Source organism: Epinephelus fuscoguttatus, linkage group LG9 (assembly GCF_011397635.1).
Source record: "Epinephelus fuscoguttatus linkage group LG9, E.fuscoguttatus.final_Chr_v1".
Taxonomy (NCBI): domain Eukaryota; kingdom Metazoa; phylum Chordata; class Actinopteri; order Perciformes; family Serranidae; genus Epinephelus; species Epinephelus fuscoguttatus.
The window spans coordinates 37,620,786-37,636,082 of NC_064760.1; the positions used below are offsets into that span (position 1 = coordinate 37,620,786).

Genomic DNA, 15,297 nt, shown 5'->3' on the forward strand with positions numbered 1-15,297 from the left:
GTTTAAAACACAATGCTTTGCAACACTTACACAGTTTGATCTGGTATTGATTTCACAATGCTGTTCTTGTCACATCATAACAGTTGAAAAAAATGTTAAGAAATATTCCTGAGTCAGACGATATTTCTACACCACCATGTGAGATTTGGACATGGCTTTGCGTAGTTTAAAGGAGAACATCGAAATGTGAAGAAATAGCAAAGCCAAATGGTCTCATTAGATTCTCAGTAATAAATATCTCCCAGTGGGTTATTTAAGATTTTATTGCACTCTGCTCTGCACCCTTTCAGGCACTGTTCAAGTTGTTGTATATAAAGGTTTCATAACCACAGAAACCTTCCTATAATTAGCTGAAACCCTGCTTGGCTAGACATAAGTTTCTTGCAAAGTCTTCTGAAACTTATGAAAAGCAAAACAAGCAATCAGGACCTCCAGGGGACTGCCATCTATGTGTATTTACTCTTTATGCATTTCTGTCAAGTCAGTTCAATTGATTCTTCTTCTGTGCTCTGTCTTGTGTAAATTCCAGGTTCCAGAACGCACTACCTCTAAATTCTACTGTCGAGAGCTGGTGATGGGACACAAGAGGGCCGCTTCAAGGTAGACCACAATAACACTGTATGCACACAGTCTAAAGTCAGAATGGTGCAGTATTATTCTGCTATTTAAAGGGAGCATTGTTCAGATAGTAGGACGCACCTACACAGACAGGTTCACACGTGGATGGTTTGTAGGTGGGTGAAATGATACATCATTAATGGGGAAAATATTAATTATATTCTCTAAAATGAGATGCAGAGCCGCTGTACGACTTCCCATTAAGAGAGACACTGCACGCATTTACACATGAGGAGCAGCCCAACTTAATTATTTCAGAAGCTAAAAGTTTAGTTCTGTTTCCTCCCGTCAAATCTTTAACTACAGTTTTTAGTTTTGCTGAATAAATGTCCTACAGTATTTGCTGTAGTGACACTACTGCTCTAACTGTATTACTTTCAGCAGAAAACTGCTCACTTCTCCACTTTGCAGAATCTGCCACATGAATAGCAGAGCGCCCGCTGCAGGCATACCTTAGCTTTAAAGGAAAAGGAAATGACACTGATTTGTTGAATTCTGTTTAAAAGCAAAAGTGGTTGGACACGCAATGTGCTTAAGACTATACGCTTTGGATCACTGTAGACCACTTAAACAGGGCCCTTGATGTCACTTTTTGTCATGAGCCTGATAAGTTTTTATGATTTTATTCTATTTTATTACACCTCCAGGATGGTGTTAGCCGTGGCCGCAGGCATTATATTTTTGGGGTTGTCTGTCCGTCTATCCCATTCTCGTGAATGTGATATCCCAAGAGCGCCTTCATGAAATTTCTTCAAATTTAGCACAAACATCCACTTGGCCTCAAAAATGAACTGTTTAGATTTTGGTGGTCAGATTTCAAAGGTCAAGGTCGCTGTGACATGATTCGTCCTATTCTCATGAACACTATATCTCAAGAAGGCCTTCCTCAAATTTGGCACAAACGTCCACTTGAGCTCAGAATGACCTGATTAGATTTTGATGTTCAAAGGTCAAGCACACTGTTGCTTAAAAAAACATGTTTTTGGCCATAACTCAAGAATTCATGTGCTATTTATGACAAATCTTCACACAAAATTCAAATAGGATGAAATGATGATGTAATGACATTTTATATACAAAAGGTCAAGGGTCAAGTTCACTGTGACATCGCAATGTTCTGCAATAAAACATTTCTGGCCATTACTCAACACTATAACTCAGGAACAGAAGGGGAGACATTTGTTCAGATACTGAATTGGTAACACTAATCTTGAGTGTCCATCTTAAAACTGTGCTGACTGTACAGATCCAATGTGCTGCCAGGGGGAGGTGTGTGTGTGTGTGTGTGTGTGTGTGTGTGTGTGTGTGTGTAGATTTCATGTTTTAGAATTAGTGTTGCATGGTATACCGGTACCAAAATAGTACCACGGTACTAGAGTATTCCAAACGGTACTATACTGCATTTGGAAAATACCGGTACTTTGAAATTGATTCAATTCATTAATTTAGTTAATTTATTTTACTCAATTATGTACACAAACGCCTTTCTTGTTCCTATTGGAGCACAGATTGTGCAAGTGGTGTGTATGACAACACCTGTATCAACATTGGCAGCTGGCGCATGTGAAAAAAAGACGAGAAAGTCTGCCTCGCAAAGGGAGACAAACTTAGTGGGACATTTGAGTTACCAAACCGTGACGTCCGTACCGAGGTACTGACCGAACCATGATTTTTTTGGTACCGTTACACCCCTACTATTTATTGTTCTAAAGGTTTGTATCCAAAAGGACTTTCCTTAGGAAAAGTACCGAAGAGTATCGAAAAGTATCTAAATTCATATTGGTATTGGTACCGAAACAAAGATTTTGGTATCGTGACAACACTAATATGTAGCTTCTTTGTAGCAACATCCATTTGAAGCATTGTCTGCTGTCATTGCTACATATGAGTCTGGACAGACAATGACTGGTTTGTGGAGACTGGTTTGTGGAGGCATACAACCACCAGGCGGTAATTTTAGTTACCTGTATTTATATATTTGCTGCACTTTTCAGTATTTTATATTGACAGTGTAGTGGCACTTAGCTTTACAGGCTGTTTGAGTGTCTGTCAGGTCATTGTTTTGGTCACCGCCTACATCAGTGCTATGGAGAGGTGAAAGAGAGCATTAAAAACTCTAAAAACCCACAGTGCAGTACCTCCCCAAAACCAAATGAGAAACGCACAAAGTTAGCATCTAGCTAGTAAACATAGTGGGGCATTTATTTGCTTAAGAGCCAGACATTTCCCTGGTTGTTGTTGGAGTTCGAAGAAGAGCTAAAATGACAGTGAGTATTGGATTAATATTTTTCAGGTGGTTAGAAACACGACTCCAGATCAACAGTAATGTAGCTTTCTGTCTGTTGGTTGTGTCAATAGGCAAACGACTTTGTGTCAATATGTCAGTGTTATGCTTATAGGTTGTTCACCAACCCCAGCCATTCTTTGCTTTTGCATATCATATTCTTGAATCAGGGTACCTCAGACACATGTTTTTGCTCTGTTTAAAATCAACTGTGTGAATGTGCAGTCAGTCTAGTTCAAATCATGACGAAAGAATGACAAGATGACCAGTCAGTAGGGGTGTGCGATATGGACAAAAAAATAATATCTCGATATTTTGGGGGATTTTGATGATAACGATAATAAGACGATATTCTTTTAAATATGTGTTTTTAACAGCCTGAGTTATAGCTCATTAATTGTTTCTCATGGATGATATTAATGGACACAATGTTTTAAAGGAAAAATGTTCTTAATATTTCTTGCCACTTTTTTACCTGTTTGCTCTGTTTGACTCTGGTGATGGCCTTTTGTAGCGTCAATTCCGGATCCGTTTGCAACTGTTCAGATAGGCATTTGTCCCGCAGACTCACCACAAGCCTGTCCCTCATCATCTCATCATGTTGAGCCCCGTAACCGCAGTGCTTCACCAGGCAGTGCAGCGCCGTAATGAAACTGTCGACCATCTCGCCCGTTTCTTGATGCCGCTGATTAAACTTTGCATTCTCAAAGATCACATTCCTGCGATTCTCTTCTGCTTGCGTCTCCAATCCAGAAGCTGTGCAGAATTTGTCGAAGCGTTTAATCCATTTAGGCCAGTCTTCAGCCTTGAAGGTGCACTTTTCCGGCAGGGAGTCTTGAAACTGTGCCACGTTGCCGCTTCGTTCAGCTAATTGTGGCTAGGCTAGGTAGCTCCGTAGATGGTCTTCCGGTACTGCGAACTTTCCTGACCTACAACTAGACACTTTTACTTTTGCGTGTCGCTATATGCAGACTAAGTCACTAGTACTGTCGCTTGTGTCTGACTTTACTTCTGACACCATGTTCAGTTATTTATTGGTATAGCCACAAACCACTCATGAACCACGCAGGCTTCAGGTACTTGAGCAACCCTTTAATTGTTCTCCTGCAACACAGCATGACCTTAGTTCCCTCTTGACATGCTGGGACCTATCGCTACAGTTGACCCGCGTCTTCTGAAGCTGCTGGAGCATCCGTGGGCGGTGTTGCCATGTTGTCTCGCTAATGTTCGTTTAGCAGCAGGCTAACCTGCCGGGAAGGTGCCAGTGACAGATCATGTGACCACCTAGGTGTACTGCGGCGTGCTGCTGCACGCAAGTTACATAACTCTTGTTCAGTGAATGTGTGGGGTTTCAACCTGGTTTCAACGTGTGTTTTCAGTCGTTTTTGTGAAGTCATTTGCATACTCGATAACGTAAATTTGCACATCGTTAAAACAACAATGACGATATTATCGTTAATGATATATATCGCCCACCTCCACCAGTCAGTGTCAGACAAATCACTCAGTTTCACTTACAACATTGTTGAACCTTGATATAAAAATGTAGACTTAAAAAACACTGTTATAGTTACATCACAATCTTCTACCAGCTGATATTTAAAAAAGCAATACATCCACTGGCTCGTGCTGTGTATTTTATATACTTACCTACAAAGTAGAGTTATATCAGTGTCATGTTTCTTGGGAGCGCCCACAGGCTTGTTTAGCTTCAAGTATCAGCTGAGCTGGATGCTTTAGCAGCAAATATGTGGCCATTTCCTAGCAACATAAAGACACAAAGCATCTGTCTATCCCTAAACTGGAAACAAGAGAAGTCTTAGTCTTGAATAAAATGTGAATAAACACTCTTTATTTGTAATCTTTGGTATTGTAGCCATACTATGAGCAGGGGAGCTCTTTGCCACACAGTTATCCTTTCAGACAGAGTGAACCTTATTTATTGTGAGGGTTTCTGTCACACTACAATCCAGCATACTGGCACACACTATTAGAGAACAATCGGTCATGGGCAGATCAGATTAGTTTAGCTCGGATGATTATTTTCGATTACATGAAACTAATGGTGAGGAAATTAGGTCATTTCAGTGGCAGCGTGAAGGATATAGTCAAGATAAGAACATATAGAAGTGGATAATAATTGCAATTCACGCTCCATCTGTGTCACTCTGTATGTGTGTCTCTTTCTCCATCTAGTGGCAGTCCAGTGTCTGCAGCAGATAAAAGTGGAAGGTCTGCTTCTCATGGAGTCTCCTCCAGCAGCAGCAACCACCCAGGTCTGTGCCACCTGAATGCATCACCTCGCCAAGCTTAGCACAAGCTGTCACCTGCTGTATGAGCAATAAATTTGAACTCCAAAAAATGCAGGTTCTTGAACTCTGGTCATAGATATAAAATGGGTTGTTCTGTCATCTCTGGTGGCTTCTGAAATAATGTTTTGTTGTTGTTTTTTTTTTTTTAAGATATATTTCTCTGTTTGGGTTCCTACATGACAAGAATTAGAGACTAAATTGCTTTGACCACAGATTTAAACACTTAATATGCACAAATGACAGTAGTCTGAGCAAATACAAATGTTTTTCTATGACAAAAGATGTAAGGTTTAAAAGTAAAAATGTGAACGTTATTTTTGTGACTATTAGTTGGAAATTGTTTGGTTTTTGACACAAATAGATGTGGCACTAGTGTGAACTAATGCTGCGTATGTGTAAGGTGGCTATGTGTGTGACGTCACCAGTTTTTCAACACACATATGCCAAGTCAGTTCACACGCTCAAACGCCCTACACCCTCAACAATATCCTCATTAACACACACAGACCGGATACATGCAACCACACCAAAGCCGACCACAGAACATACACTACATACACTTACTTTAAACCAGTGAGACCACACAGTACAGAGTAACAATTTCAAAGTTTGCCCTCTCTACCTGTGTGCCTAGAGAGAAAGAAACAACTCATCTCTTTCAAAGCTCCACTCTGTGCATGGCACCAAGCAAGCTCTTGTTGTGACTGTAAAAGATAGAAAGAAGAGAGGAAGATGGGGAGAATATGTTTAGTTTTTCAAAGTTTCCCTCAGTGTGTAGTAGGGAGGAAACAGCTTTTGATGCCTCCCACTCAGTTTGGCTGCGGGCCTCGGCCTTCTTTGTTTGGAGCCACAGATCAGAGATTCTCCTAGAGACTCATACAGCTTTACTGTGGTGAAAAGCTTTTTATCTGCTCATGATATAACTGAGAAAAAGCTGCTTTCTTCTTTGAACTATACTGTTGTTGGAAAGGGTATTTCTTGCATTGATATAAACACTGATCAGCTACAACAGTAAAACCACTGATAGGTGAAGTGATTAACATTGATCATCTCGTTACAAAGGAATGTTGTGTTTAGAAACCTCGGGTCCTGCATTTATGTGGATGCCACCTGACATTCACCACCCACCGAAACACTGTTGCAGACCAAGTACACTCCCTCATGACAATGGCACTCCCCAATGGCAGTGGCCCCCCAGCAGGAAAATTTGCCATGCCACAACACAAAAACTGCTCAGAAATGGCCAAAAGAATGTGACAAAGAGCTTGAGGCGTCAACCCAGCCTCCGCATTCCCCAGATCCCAAACTGATTGAGCATCTGTGGGATGTGCCGGAACACGTCAGATCCATGGAGGCCCCATCTCACAACCCACAGCACTAGAAGGATCTGCCCTGGTACCAAACACCACAGGACACCCAAGGACATCCCACCATTGATCAGACTTGGCTCTGGGGTACCGGCATGCAACATGATGCTCAATCAAAGTTGCTACCACAATGACCTGTCATTAAGGACAAAGGTGGAGCAATGCGCACTCTGTATATTTAAATAGCCATGACATTGTTTTGGAGTTTTGTTTGAATGATGGAAGCTAACTTTGTTAGCAGAGACATCTCACAGAGTAGTCAGGAACCCAATGTACTCAGGTTGCCAGTATAGGGGGGTGCGTACATAGTGTTCTCAGGTACCTAGTCAGATCCACCCCCTCGCTCCTTCACAATTCCACCCTCTCTTCCAAATTTGGTCACTTCTGGCTCCCAAAACCAAGAAGGCAGCCAAAATGTCAAGCTCAAGGCTTCAAAACGGGAATCCACAAACCAATGGGATATGTCTGTAGCTACATCCCCTGCTTCTACAGTCTGTGATCCATTCAGAGTCCATCTGTTCCAACCTAGCGTCAAAATTACAGGATATAGCTGTAAAGCTATCTGGCCTAGTGATACACAGTATTAGATCCCATAAAGAGGCCAGCAAAGGCAGCCATGTTTTTGACAATGGCCTCATTTGTCCCTGGTAATTATACCTCTCACCACTAACGTTAATCTAGTTGGAGTTCAGCGGTTTGCTTCACATCACCCTGCTGCTATTTTCACACTACATAACTGTTACTAATGTAACCAGTGGGTATGTTTGTGTGTGTGTGTGTGTGGGTATTGTAGGTTACTTCAAGCTGGAGAGTCCTCTTCTACAGCACCGTCTACAGCAGCAAAGGAGGGCACAAGAAAACATAACCAGTGGACATGCACAAGTAAATTAAAAGTTGTTTTCCTTAACATTTTCACACTAAAATGTGCTGTCTTGCCACAAATTGTGCACATGTAGATCTCATGCTCTCACATGTGTGAGCAGGCTTTACAGGTACATTATCAGAAAAATCAGCTTATCTACATTGACCTTGATTAATAATCAGGAGCCGTATCGTCATAAAACAGACAAAATTCCCCTTCTAGTCCCTCTTCTTGAGATTTAGAAGAAGTTTTGTGTAATCAACACCACATAAAACAAAAGGATGTTTTCTGTTTCACCTCACTTTGCTCTTTCTTTGATCTTCTGATTATCCTGACCTCATTTACTTATATTGTTTCTCACCTTTGTCATGCAGGGTGTGAGATCTGCTCTGGGTCGGCATAACAAGGCCACAGAATACTCCTCGTCCAGTGATGAGGTCGGTAGCAGTGATGAAGAAGAAAGGAACAGGTGAGATCTTCATCATGAGTGTAGTAATTGCGTTGTGCTTATTATATTGTTAAAACCTTTCCTTTTAATGTACATCATGCATTCCATCCTTTCTTTCCTATCAAAGGGATGGTTTGGATTGTTTTGAAGTGTGGTTGTATGAGGCACTTATCCATAGTCATTGTATTACCTACAGTTGATGGCGGTCAGCATGCCTCTAGAAAGGACTAGCAGACGAGTACAAGTACAGTAATGTGCTGCTGTGGACAGGGGCAGCAGCAAAAAAAAATTGTAGCCACCTGAAAAAAATTCAATCTCAGTTGAAGTGAAAGCTATATTTAGAATATTTTCAGCACTTTACCTTGCTTTCAGACAGCCCTTTCCAACTGGAAACTTAAGCTGTTATCTACAGTATGTTCTCTTTAAAGCCACCAGACTCTTTTGATAAAAACAGTAATTTTACCACCTGGTCGGCTAGTTCGTTTGTGTTATGTGACTTTGCTGTTTTAAAGGGTTGGTTCAGAATGACCAAAGTCACACTATAACAAAAACAAACTAACTGACAGAGGCAGCCATAGACCAGCAACTCCTGTGTTCAGTGAGATGAAATTAGTTTTTGTCAAAGGAGTCTGGTGGCTTTGAAGAGAGCAATGATGGATATAAAAGCTTCAGTTCCCTGTCAGAAAGGGCTGTCTGATGGCAATGTAAAGTGGTGAAAATATTTTAAATATAGTGTACACTTAAATGCATAGAGACTTTTTTCAGGGGGGCAATTTTTTTTTATCAGGCTTTAAAAGCTTCTTGCCGGAACTGAGTACCTCCAATCATTTCAGTGAGGGGAAGGCAGCAGAGAAGAAATAGCTTCAAACACGGCGATAGGGATATAAAGTGGTTGCTGCCCATGTGAACACAGAAGGAAGACAATAAAGAGGAGCTGATAATGTTGGTGTCTGAATGGGGGCGTGTCCATCGCCATCTACTGTGGGTAATACACTGACAAAAAAATGCAAACCATTCCTTTCATAGGACAGACAGGGTGAAATGCAGGGTGTACTGAAATCAGGAAAGGTTTTAATAATGTTATATATTTTTAAAAAATGCGAACAGTCCCTTTAATCCATAACCTGAGAGTCAGCTTGGCATGGACCAACAGTTCTGCCAAAGAATTGAGTCATTCTTTCAGTGTTTCCAAACAACACAGTTATGAAACATGGCCTGTTGCAAGATGTTATGTGCCAATTCTGAATCCCGTGTCAAGAATCACATGTATCAGTTTGAGTCAAAGGGTGGTATGTTAACTCAGAATTCTGCTGCATCGACTGGGAAACTCTGTATGTGGAAATGTTTCTTCTGACTGCCAAGGTTAAAGTAAACCCAAAGCATGAATTTAATTGACAAGTTTTAAAAACTGCACACGCTCAAATGCAGGATTGAAATCCCATGGCTTCATTTAGGATTTATTGGACTGTCTAAACCTTGAAAATCATGCTGGGACAAGCTACGTTTGTTACTGGTTTACATTTTATATTCCCACAAACATGCCATTTAAGTGAATACATATATGTCTGCTTATTGTGAGGGCAAATATATTACGGTGTATGTTATTTTTGATATGAATTACTTATCTTCAGTTTTCACTTTTGATCCCAGGAAGTTAATCAGACTTATTTTTTTCATTGCCATTGATCTTGAGGAGTTATCGATCTTGTTTCCAACTAATAAATGCGGAACCTGCACTCTGGCTCTTTTCTATAATCTCAACCTGTCTGTGTGTTTCAAGGTCTGGCCTGTCCAACGGAAAGGGGAAATACTCCAGAGGAATACCTGATGGCATCGTACTGCAACCTCATAACAATCTTAACCAGGTACTCTGCACACATACACACTCAAACACACACACACACACACACACACACACTCCTATGTTTCTCCTCCAAACTCCCCTTTGCATTTTCATATTTAACAGTTAGAGGGTGCCACATCCTTACTGTGAGAAAGAGATGACTGATATAGATGGTGGAATGATAAACTCCACATATAATCTGTTCCAGTGAGTGGTCAAGAGTCAAAGGCTTTTAAACCTGTGTGGGTCATTGTCACCTTGATGACAGCAGTGTCATAGATATACTATCACCACACCCCCTTATTTCATACTTTGTCTCTTACTGTGTCCCACAGATTTCTCGGATAGGTTCCGATGATACCTACCTGCTACCAGACCTGCTGCAGAAAACCTCCTCCTCCAGTCCTACCCACAATGCACTGGGACAGCAGCAGCGAACACATGAATTCAGCTACTCGCAATCACCCACAGCCCCTCGGTCCCCCACACACCAGGAACTTAATGTGAGTTCATCAGGAAGAATATCCTCATACAATAGTTTGTAAGATATCCTACTAATTAGTAGACCACGAATGATGCTACGTCATTAACATAAAGTTATGTTATTAATGTAGAGTTTCAGAGATTAGGTTAAGGGGAAAAATGGTGAGTACATACCTTAAAATGACTTAAAGTAATAAGTCTCTTAAGGACTGCTCAGGACTGCTTCCCTCTGTACTCCTATCAGGGCACTGGGCATAGGGCCTTCCAAAATACGTGGGTTATTCACAAATTACTGGCTCATCATTAGGTGGGATATGTGGCAGTTTGGTGTATTACTCCTTGTGGGAAAACATACAACAGTGCAAGAGAACAGCTTGTAGAAAGACACAGGTAAACAGACAAAATAATGAATTTAATCAACACATTTAAATCATGCATGGTAGGATATCATCAAGTCCTGTATTCATAAAAGTTTTAAAAGTAGAAGCAAATTTCTCAGTGGGGTGAAAATAAGATTAGTTATTTGTAATTGATCAGGTACTTCTTTTTTTTATCTTCTCATTGTTTATGAACATTTAAAAAGCATCATCTTTATCCAAGGATTTTATACTCAAAAAATATGTGTGTAGTTGCACTACTTACATTTGGCCACCGGATGGAGGTGGTGGCACAGTTTAAGTGAACACATACCAAATTCAGAACCAAGAATGCATTTGTAGTAATAATGTTTAAGGAGGGAAATAAAATAAGGCTAGACAGGGAAACTAAGAGTTAATGGTGATGTTGCACAATCACTGATCTGTGAAGCCATGATTTGTGATATAGAGCCAAAACTTACAAGAGCCCAAATCAAACAATCAAAATTATAGTGAGGAATAAAAAGTTTTTCTTGTTGTTGTACATCCCCAGGCTGTCAGTAGTCCTATTGGAAAAAACTGCTCCACATCTTCCTCGTCCTCCTTCCTGTCATTCATCGATCCAAGATTGATCCCCATATCATCGCCACCACAGAGCCCTGGTGAGTACATTTACACACACGCATGCAGTGTACATACACTCACATATACAATACACTAACATTCATTACTGTACGCATCCTTACATACTCATCTGTAAGTAAATACAGGCACACATGTATACATTGAACTATTTTTGCAAAAAGAAAAAATACCAGGTGCCCAAGGTTGGAAAGTGGTAAACTCCAGGTAAAGTGAGGCTCTCTTGAAGTGAAACTGGTCAGCTACAGGAAGAAGGAAGCCACTGGGCTTACTTCAGGACCACTAGCATCAAGCCAAGGATACATAGTCAAAATGCTTTTATTAGTTTCTGGCATATAAAAGTAAAACAGGAGAGCAACAACCAGTTTCAACCCACGCTGGGACAGTGTTTTATTAGTCGTTTAACATGCCCTCGTTGACTTCCCCTCTGCACTTGCTCTTCGGGAATTTCTACCAGCATCAAGCGTTGTTCCATTTATCTGAAAAACAAAGTGAACTCATGAGATCGACCCTCGGGGGGCTCAGAGAGCGAGGGAACAATGATGGTCAATCCAGAGCTGTATATCTGAAGCAAGAAAATACATCCACAATTAGGTGGCAGTAATATACGTAAAGCTCAGGTTTCACCTGCGAAGAAAATGAAGAAAAATAAATATTCATTTTCCAATATGTTTTTCAGTTTCAGTTTTTTTAATACATCTTATAGGTCTGTGTAGGTAGATTTGCATGTGTATCACTCATCTATTAGCAGAGAGTTTCTTAAGAAAATCTCATCAACAGTCTGATATTTTACTGAAAAAAGTCCTTTAACTTATTGCAGTTAATAATTACTGCAATTGCTGTACTGCTCAGCTGGTGTGATATCTTTATACCCATCATTACTATCTGTAAAAGCATGGAAAAATTGCTGTTTTGCAAGATATCATAAACCTGTAGCAATAATAATTATGATAATCATGACACATATCACGAACAGACATGTCTAAATCAGTAACTGATGCAGCTAATTACCAAGTGCCTGCTGATGTATTATAACTATCTGCAGAAGACGCCTTCACCTCACTGAAAGGAGTCTGCAGGTATATCTGATGATTTGTAAAGAAGCAGTAAAGCAATAATCCTGGTCAATCCATGATAGTTTGCCTGAAAGCTTAAAGTGAACAAGACATTCCATATACCCCGCCCGCTTTCCCTCCACGGAACTACTGATGAAACACAGTGTTGGCCTTCCTCAGGGCATAACTGGAATAAAGTCCACCAGTGTGGAAAGTGGTGATTCCTTATACAGACAACTGGTGGACAGAAGGCTAAATTACATCATGGTATCATACAGTAAATGTACCACAAGTAGGGTATGTGGAGAAAAAAGTTAATATTTACAGTATCAGTTCTAACCTTAAGTAATGAAATGACCTCAGAAACACCAACAGCAATAAAAACAGCCTGTTGACATCATGACAATTATGGAAGTGGCGTGTCATAGAGAAATTTACACCATTGGTTCTTTCAGCATATTTATGTTCTGCTACTCTGTTTTTTAAATGTCTCTTAGTCTGTCCAATGTTATTACTTAAGATTGAGTTATTGTACTTTTTTTTAACTTTATTTTGTATATTGTAGGTTTTTATATGAAGTGGTTTACATGAGAGACAGTAATGAGAGCACACAGTTTTACTGTTGGCCCTGTCAGACACTATACTCTTTCGATGACACCATGCATTGTTTTTGTCCTCATGTAGTGGGCAGTAAGGGAGAGCAAATCAAGAGAGAGAACCACAGAAAGGGCTCTGTGGTGAACGTGAACCCAACCAACATTCGACCGCAGAGCGACACTCCAGAGATCCGCAAGTACAAGAAGAAATTCAACACTGAGGTCCTCTGTGCTGGACTCTGGGGTCTGTAGTTTTATACTGCCTGTTCTTTATATCTGAGTCTATAAGCAGAGTTTTGTTTTGTTCCCTCTGTATGTACGTTGTAAATGTGTTAAAAAGGTTACAAAAGTGAGGCTGTTACTTTGTTTTACTGCTCAAGCAAACTTTATTGACTCTTTTGTTGATAGTGTACAGACTCCATATGTTGTTTATTTTGGACTTTACACCATTTCACAGATGTACTGATGTTTCACAGCTACAGCAGATGGATGCATGACATAGCATGTTGGCTGTGGGCTGTAATTTTTGTGCCTGATGTGTTCTGCAGGTGTGAATCTGTTGGTGGGGACAGAGAACGGTCTGTGGCTGCTGGATCGAAGTGGTCAGGGCAAAGTCTACTCCCTCATCAGCAGACGAAGGTTTCAGCAGATGGATGTGTTGGAAGGACTCAATGTCCTGATCACTATATCAGGTACATGTGCTTCAGGTTCAAGTATACAAAGCACCCGCATGCAAACAGTACTCAGCCTTCATATACAGCAACCTATACAAAGGATATCCATATCATCCAGCAGCTCTAGAAACACCAGTACTCTCGAATAGCTTTATTCACACAGTTACTATATTTGACTGGCCCCATACAGTGACGCAGACAGTGTGTCATTTGGCCTCCAGCCCTGTTCATATCTTAAAATATCTAACAATATTGTGAGGATTTTTGTTTGTTTAAGCCAAAAACTTGATGACTGTGATGTGCTTTACTTTCTTCTGCACAGTTGATACAGATTGCAGAGTGTTGATTTCCTCCAGGCTTGCCTTCTCTTTTGTTGAGTCATGCTGATGCTCATGTTTGCAGGAGTATGGCATCATTTTAGATTCTTAATGTAGGAGGTTGACAAAGTCTATTCAACATCAGCAACATAAATACATATTGTCAAGTCACAGCCCCAAAGGGTGGATTTAGGCAAGACACTGAGGAAGAAATTACCTTTCTTTCACCATCAGTGCTTGTTAAGGAGCCCCTGAGCTAAGTGTTTCATCAGTCCAAATATTCTAGGGCATTGCACAACTGTAACAAAAAAGAAAAAAATCCAGATGCATCAGGATACATTACTTTTCATTTACTTTGAACAGATAGTAGTGCAAGTGTCAAAGACAGACAAGATCCTCCTGCTGGGGATTTAGGTAACAGTTGGCAGCCACGATCAAAACAGGCTATAAAACTGAAATGCTTCTGTTATGATTTGAAACTGAAAATATAAAATTGGTGGTGCTTTTCTTCCTTGTTGTAATCAGCACATCTGGGCTCTACCGTTTGATTTTCCCATAGTGTGACTGACTCACACACCAGTCAGCTTGTTGTGCAACCCTCAGAACCTGTTGCTAAGGGTGTATAACTAAAGGTTCCTGGGCCGAAATCACGCTTGTCATCTTTAGTTCCACATTCCGTGCATCGGCCAACATACTGCATGGTCTTTGTGCAGCTGCATGCACCGAATCGTGACCTCAGTACTGTGACAGTGTAACACAAATCTTTACAGAAGAAGGACATTGCTCTCTGTTCATGTTTTGTTCATATTTACCCAGTCGCTGCACTATATGACCGAGTAAAGTCACATGTAGTACAGCAAGGATGCTGGTTTGTTGGGCTGTAAACAAACTACACCACAGTCACATGAGGTAATGTTGCCACCTCAATGAGGCTGTAAAGCTGTGCTCATCGTGATGACGTTCTGTAGTCTCATTTAGCCACTTACTAACAACCACCTTTTTATGACACCAAAATCTTAAGGGTTCACAAGTGGGCCATTTACTGACATATTTTATGTCGTAACACAAAATGTGAAAGTCTTTTCAGTTTGTGTTAACCCTAGACCTTATTTCAGGCATCTAACCAAAAACCCATTCAAAAAACCCATTGACTTTGAGACGAGGGAACCAGGAGTGCTAAAATGCTAACTAATTTCCGGGTTTTAGAACTCATTCCTGTACTACTTCATTGCAGTTACATCTAAACAGAATTCACCTTCACCACTGTCTTCATCTGTCTCTCTGTGTGTCTGTAGGTAAAAAGAACAAGCTCCGTCTGTACTACCTGTCGTGGTTAAGGAATAAAATCTTGCACAACGACCCAGAGGTGGAGAAAAGACAGGGTTGGACCTCAGTAGGTGACCTGGAGGGTTGTGTACACTATAAAGTGGGTGAGTACAC

The 15,297-nt window shown here is 40.6% G+C and overlaps 1 protein-coding gene across 3 annotated transcripts in view; it reads left to right on the plus strand.

The window, feature by feature from the left end:
* Positions 1-15,297, plus strand: part of si:zfos-2326c3.2 (misshapen-like kinase 1) — an 84,619-nt gene that overhangs the window by 53,916 nt on the left and 15,406 nt on the right. For all 3 annotated transcript variants that reach the window (XM_049585196.1, XM_049585195.1, XM_049585197.1), the window contains 10 exons: positions 530-600; positions 5,099-5,178; positions 7,375-7,463; positions 7,818-7,912; positions 9,672-9,756; positions 10,070-10,237; positions 11,127-11,235; positions 12,955-13,110; positions 13,415-13,558; positions 15,153-15,287. In XM_049585196.1, the coding sequence (XP_049441153.1) occupies positions 530-600; positions 5,099-5,178; positions 7,375-7,463; positions 7,818-7,912; positions 9,672-9,756; positions 10,070-10,237; positions 11,127-11,235; positions 12,955-13,110; positions 13,415-13,558; positions 15,153-15,287 (1,132 nt within the window). The remainder of the gene's footprint in view (positions 1-529; positions 601-5,098; positions 5,179-7,374; positions 7,464-7,817; positions 7,913-9,671; positions 9,757-10,069; positions 10,238-11,126; positions 11,236-12,954; positions 13,111-13,414; positions 13,559-15,152; positions 15,288-15,297) is intronic.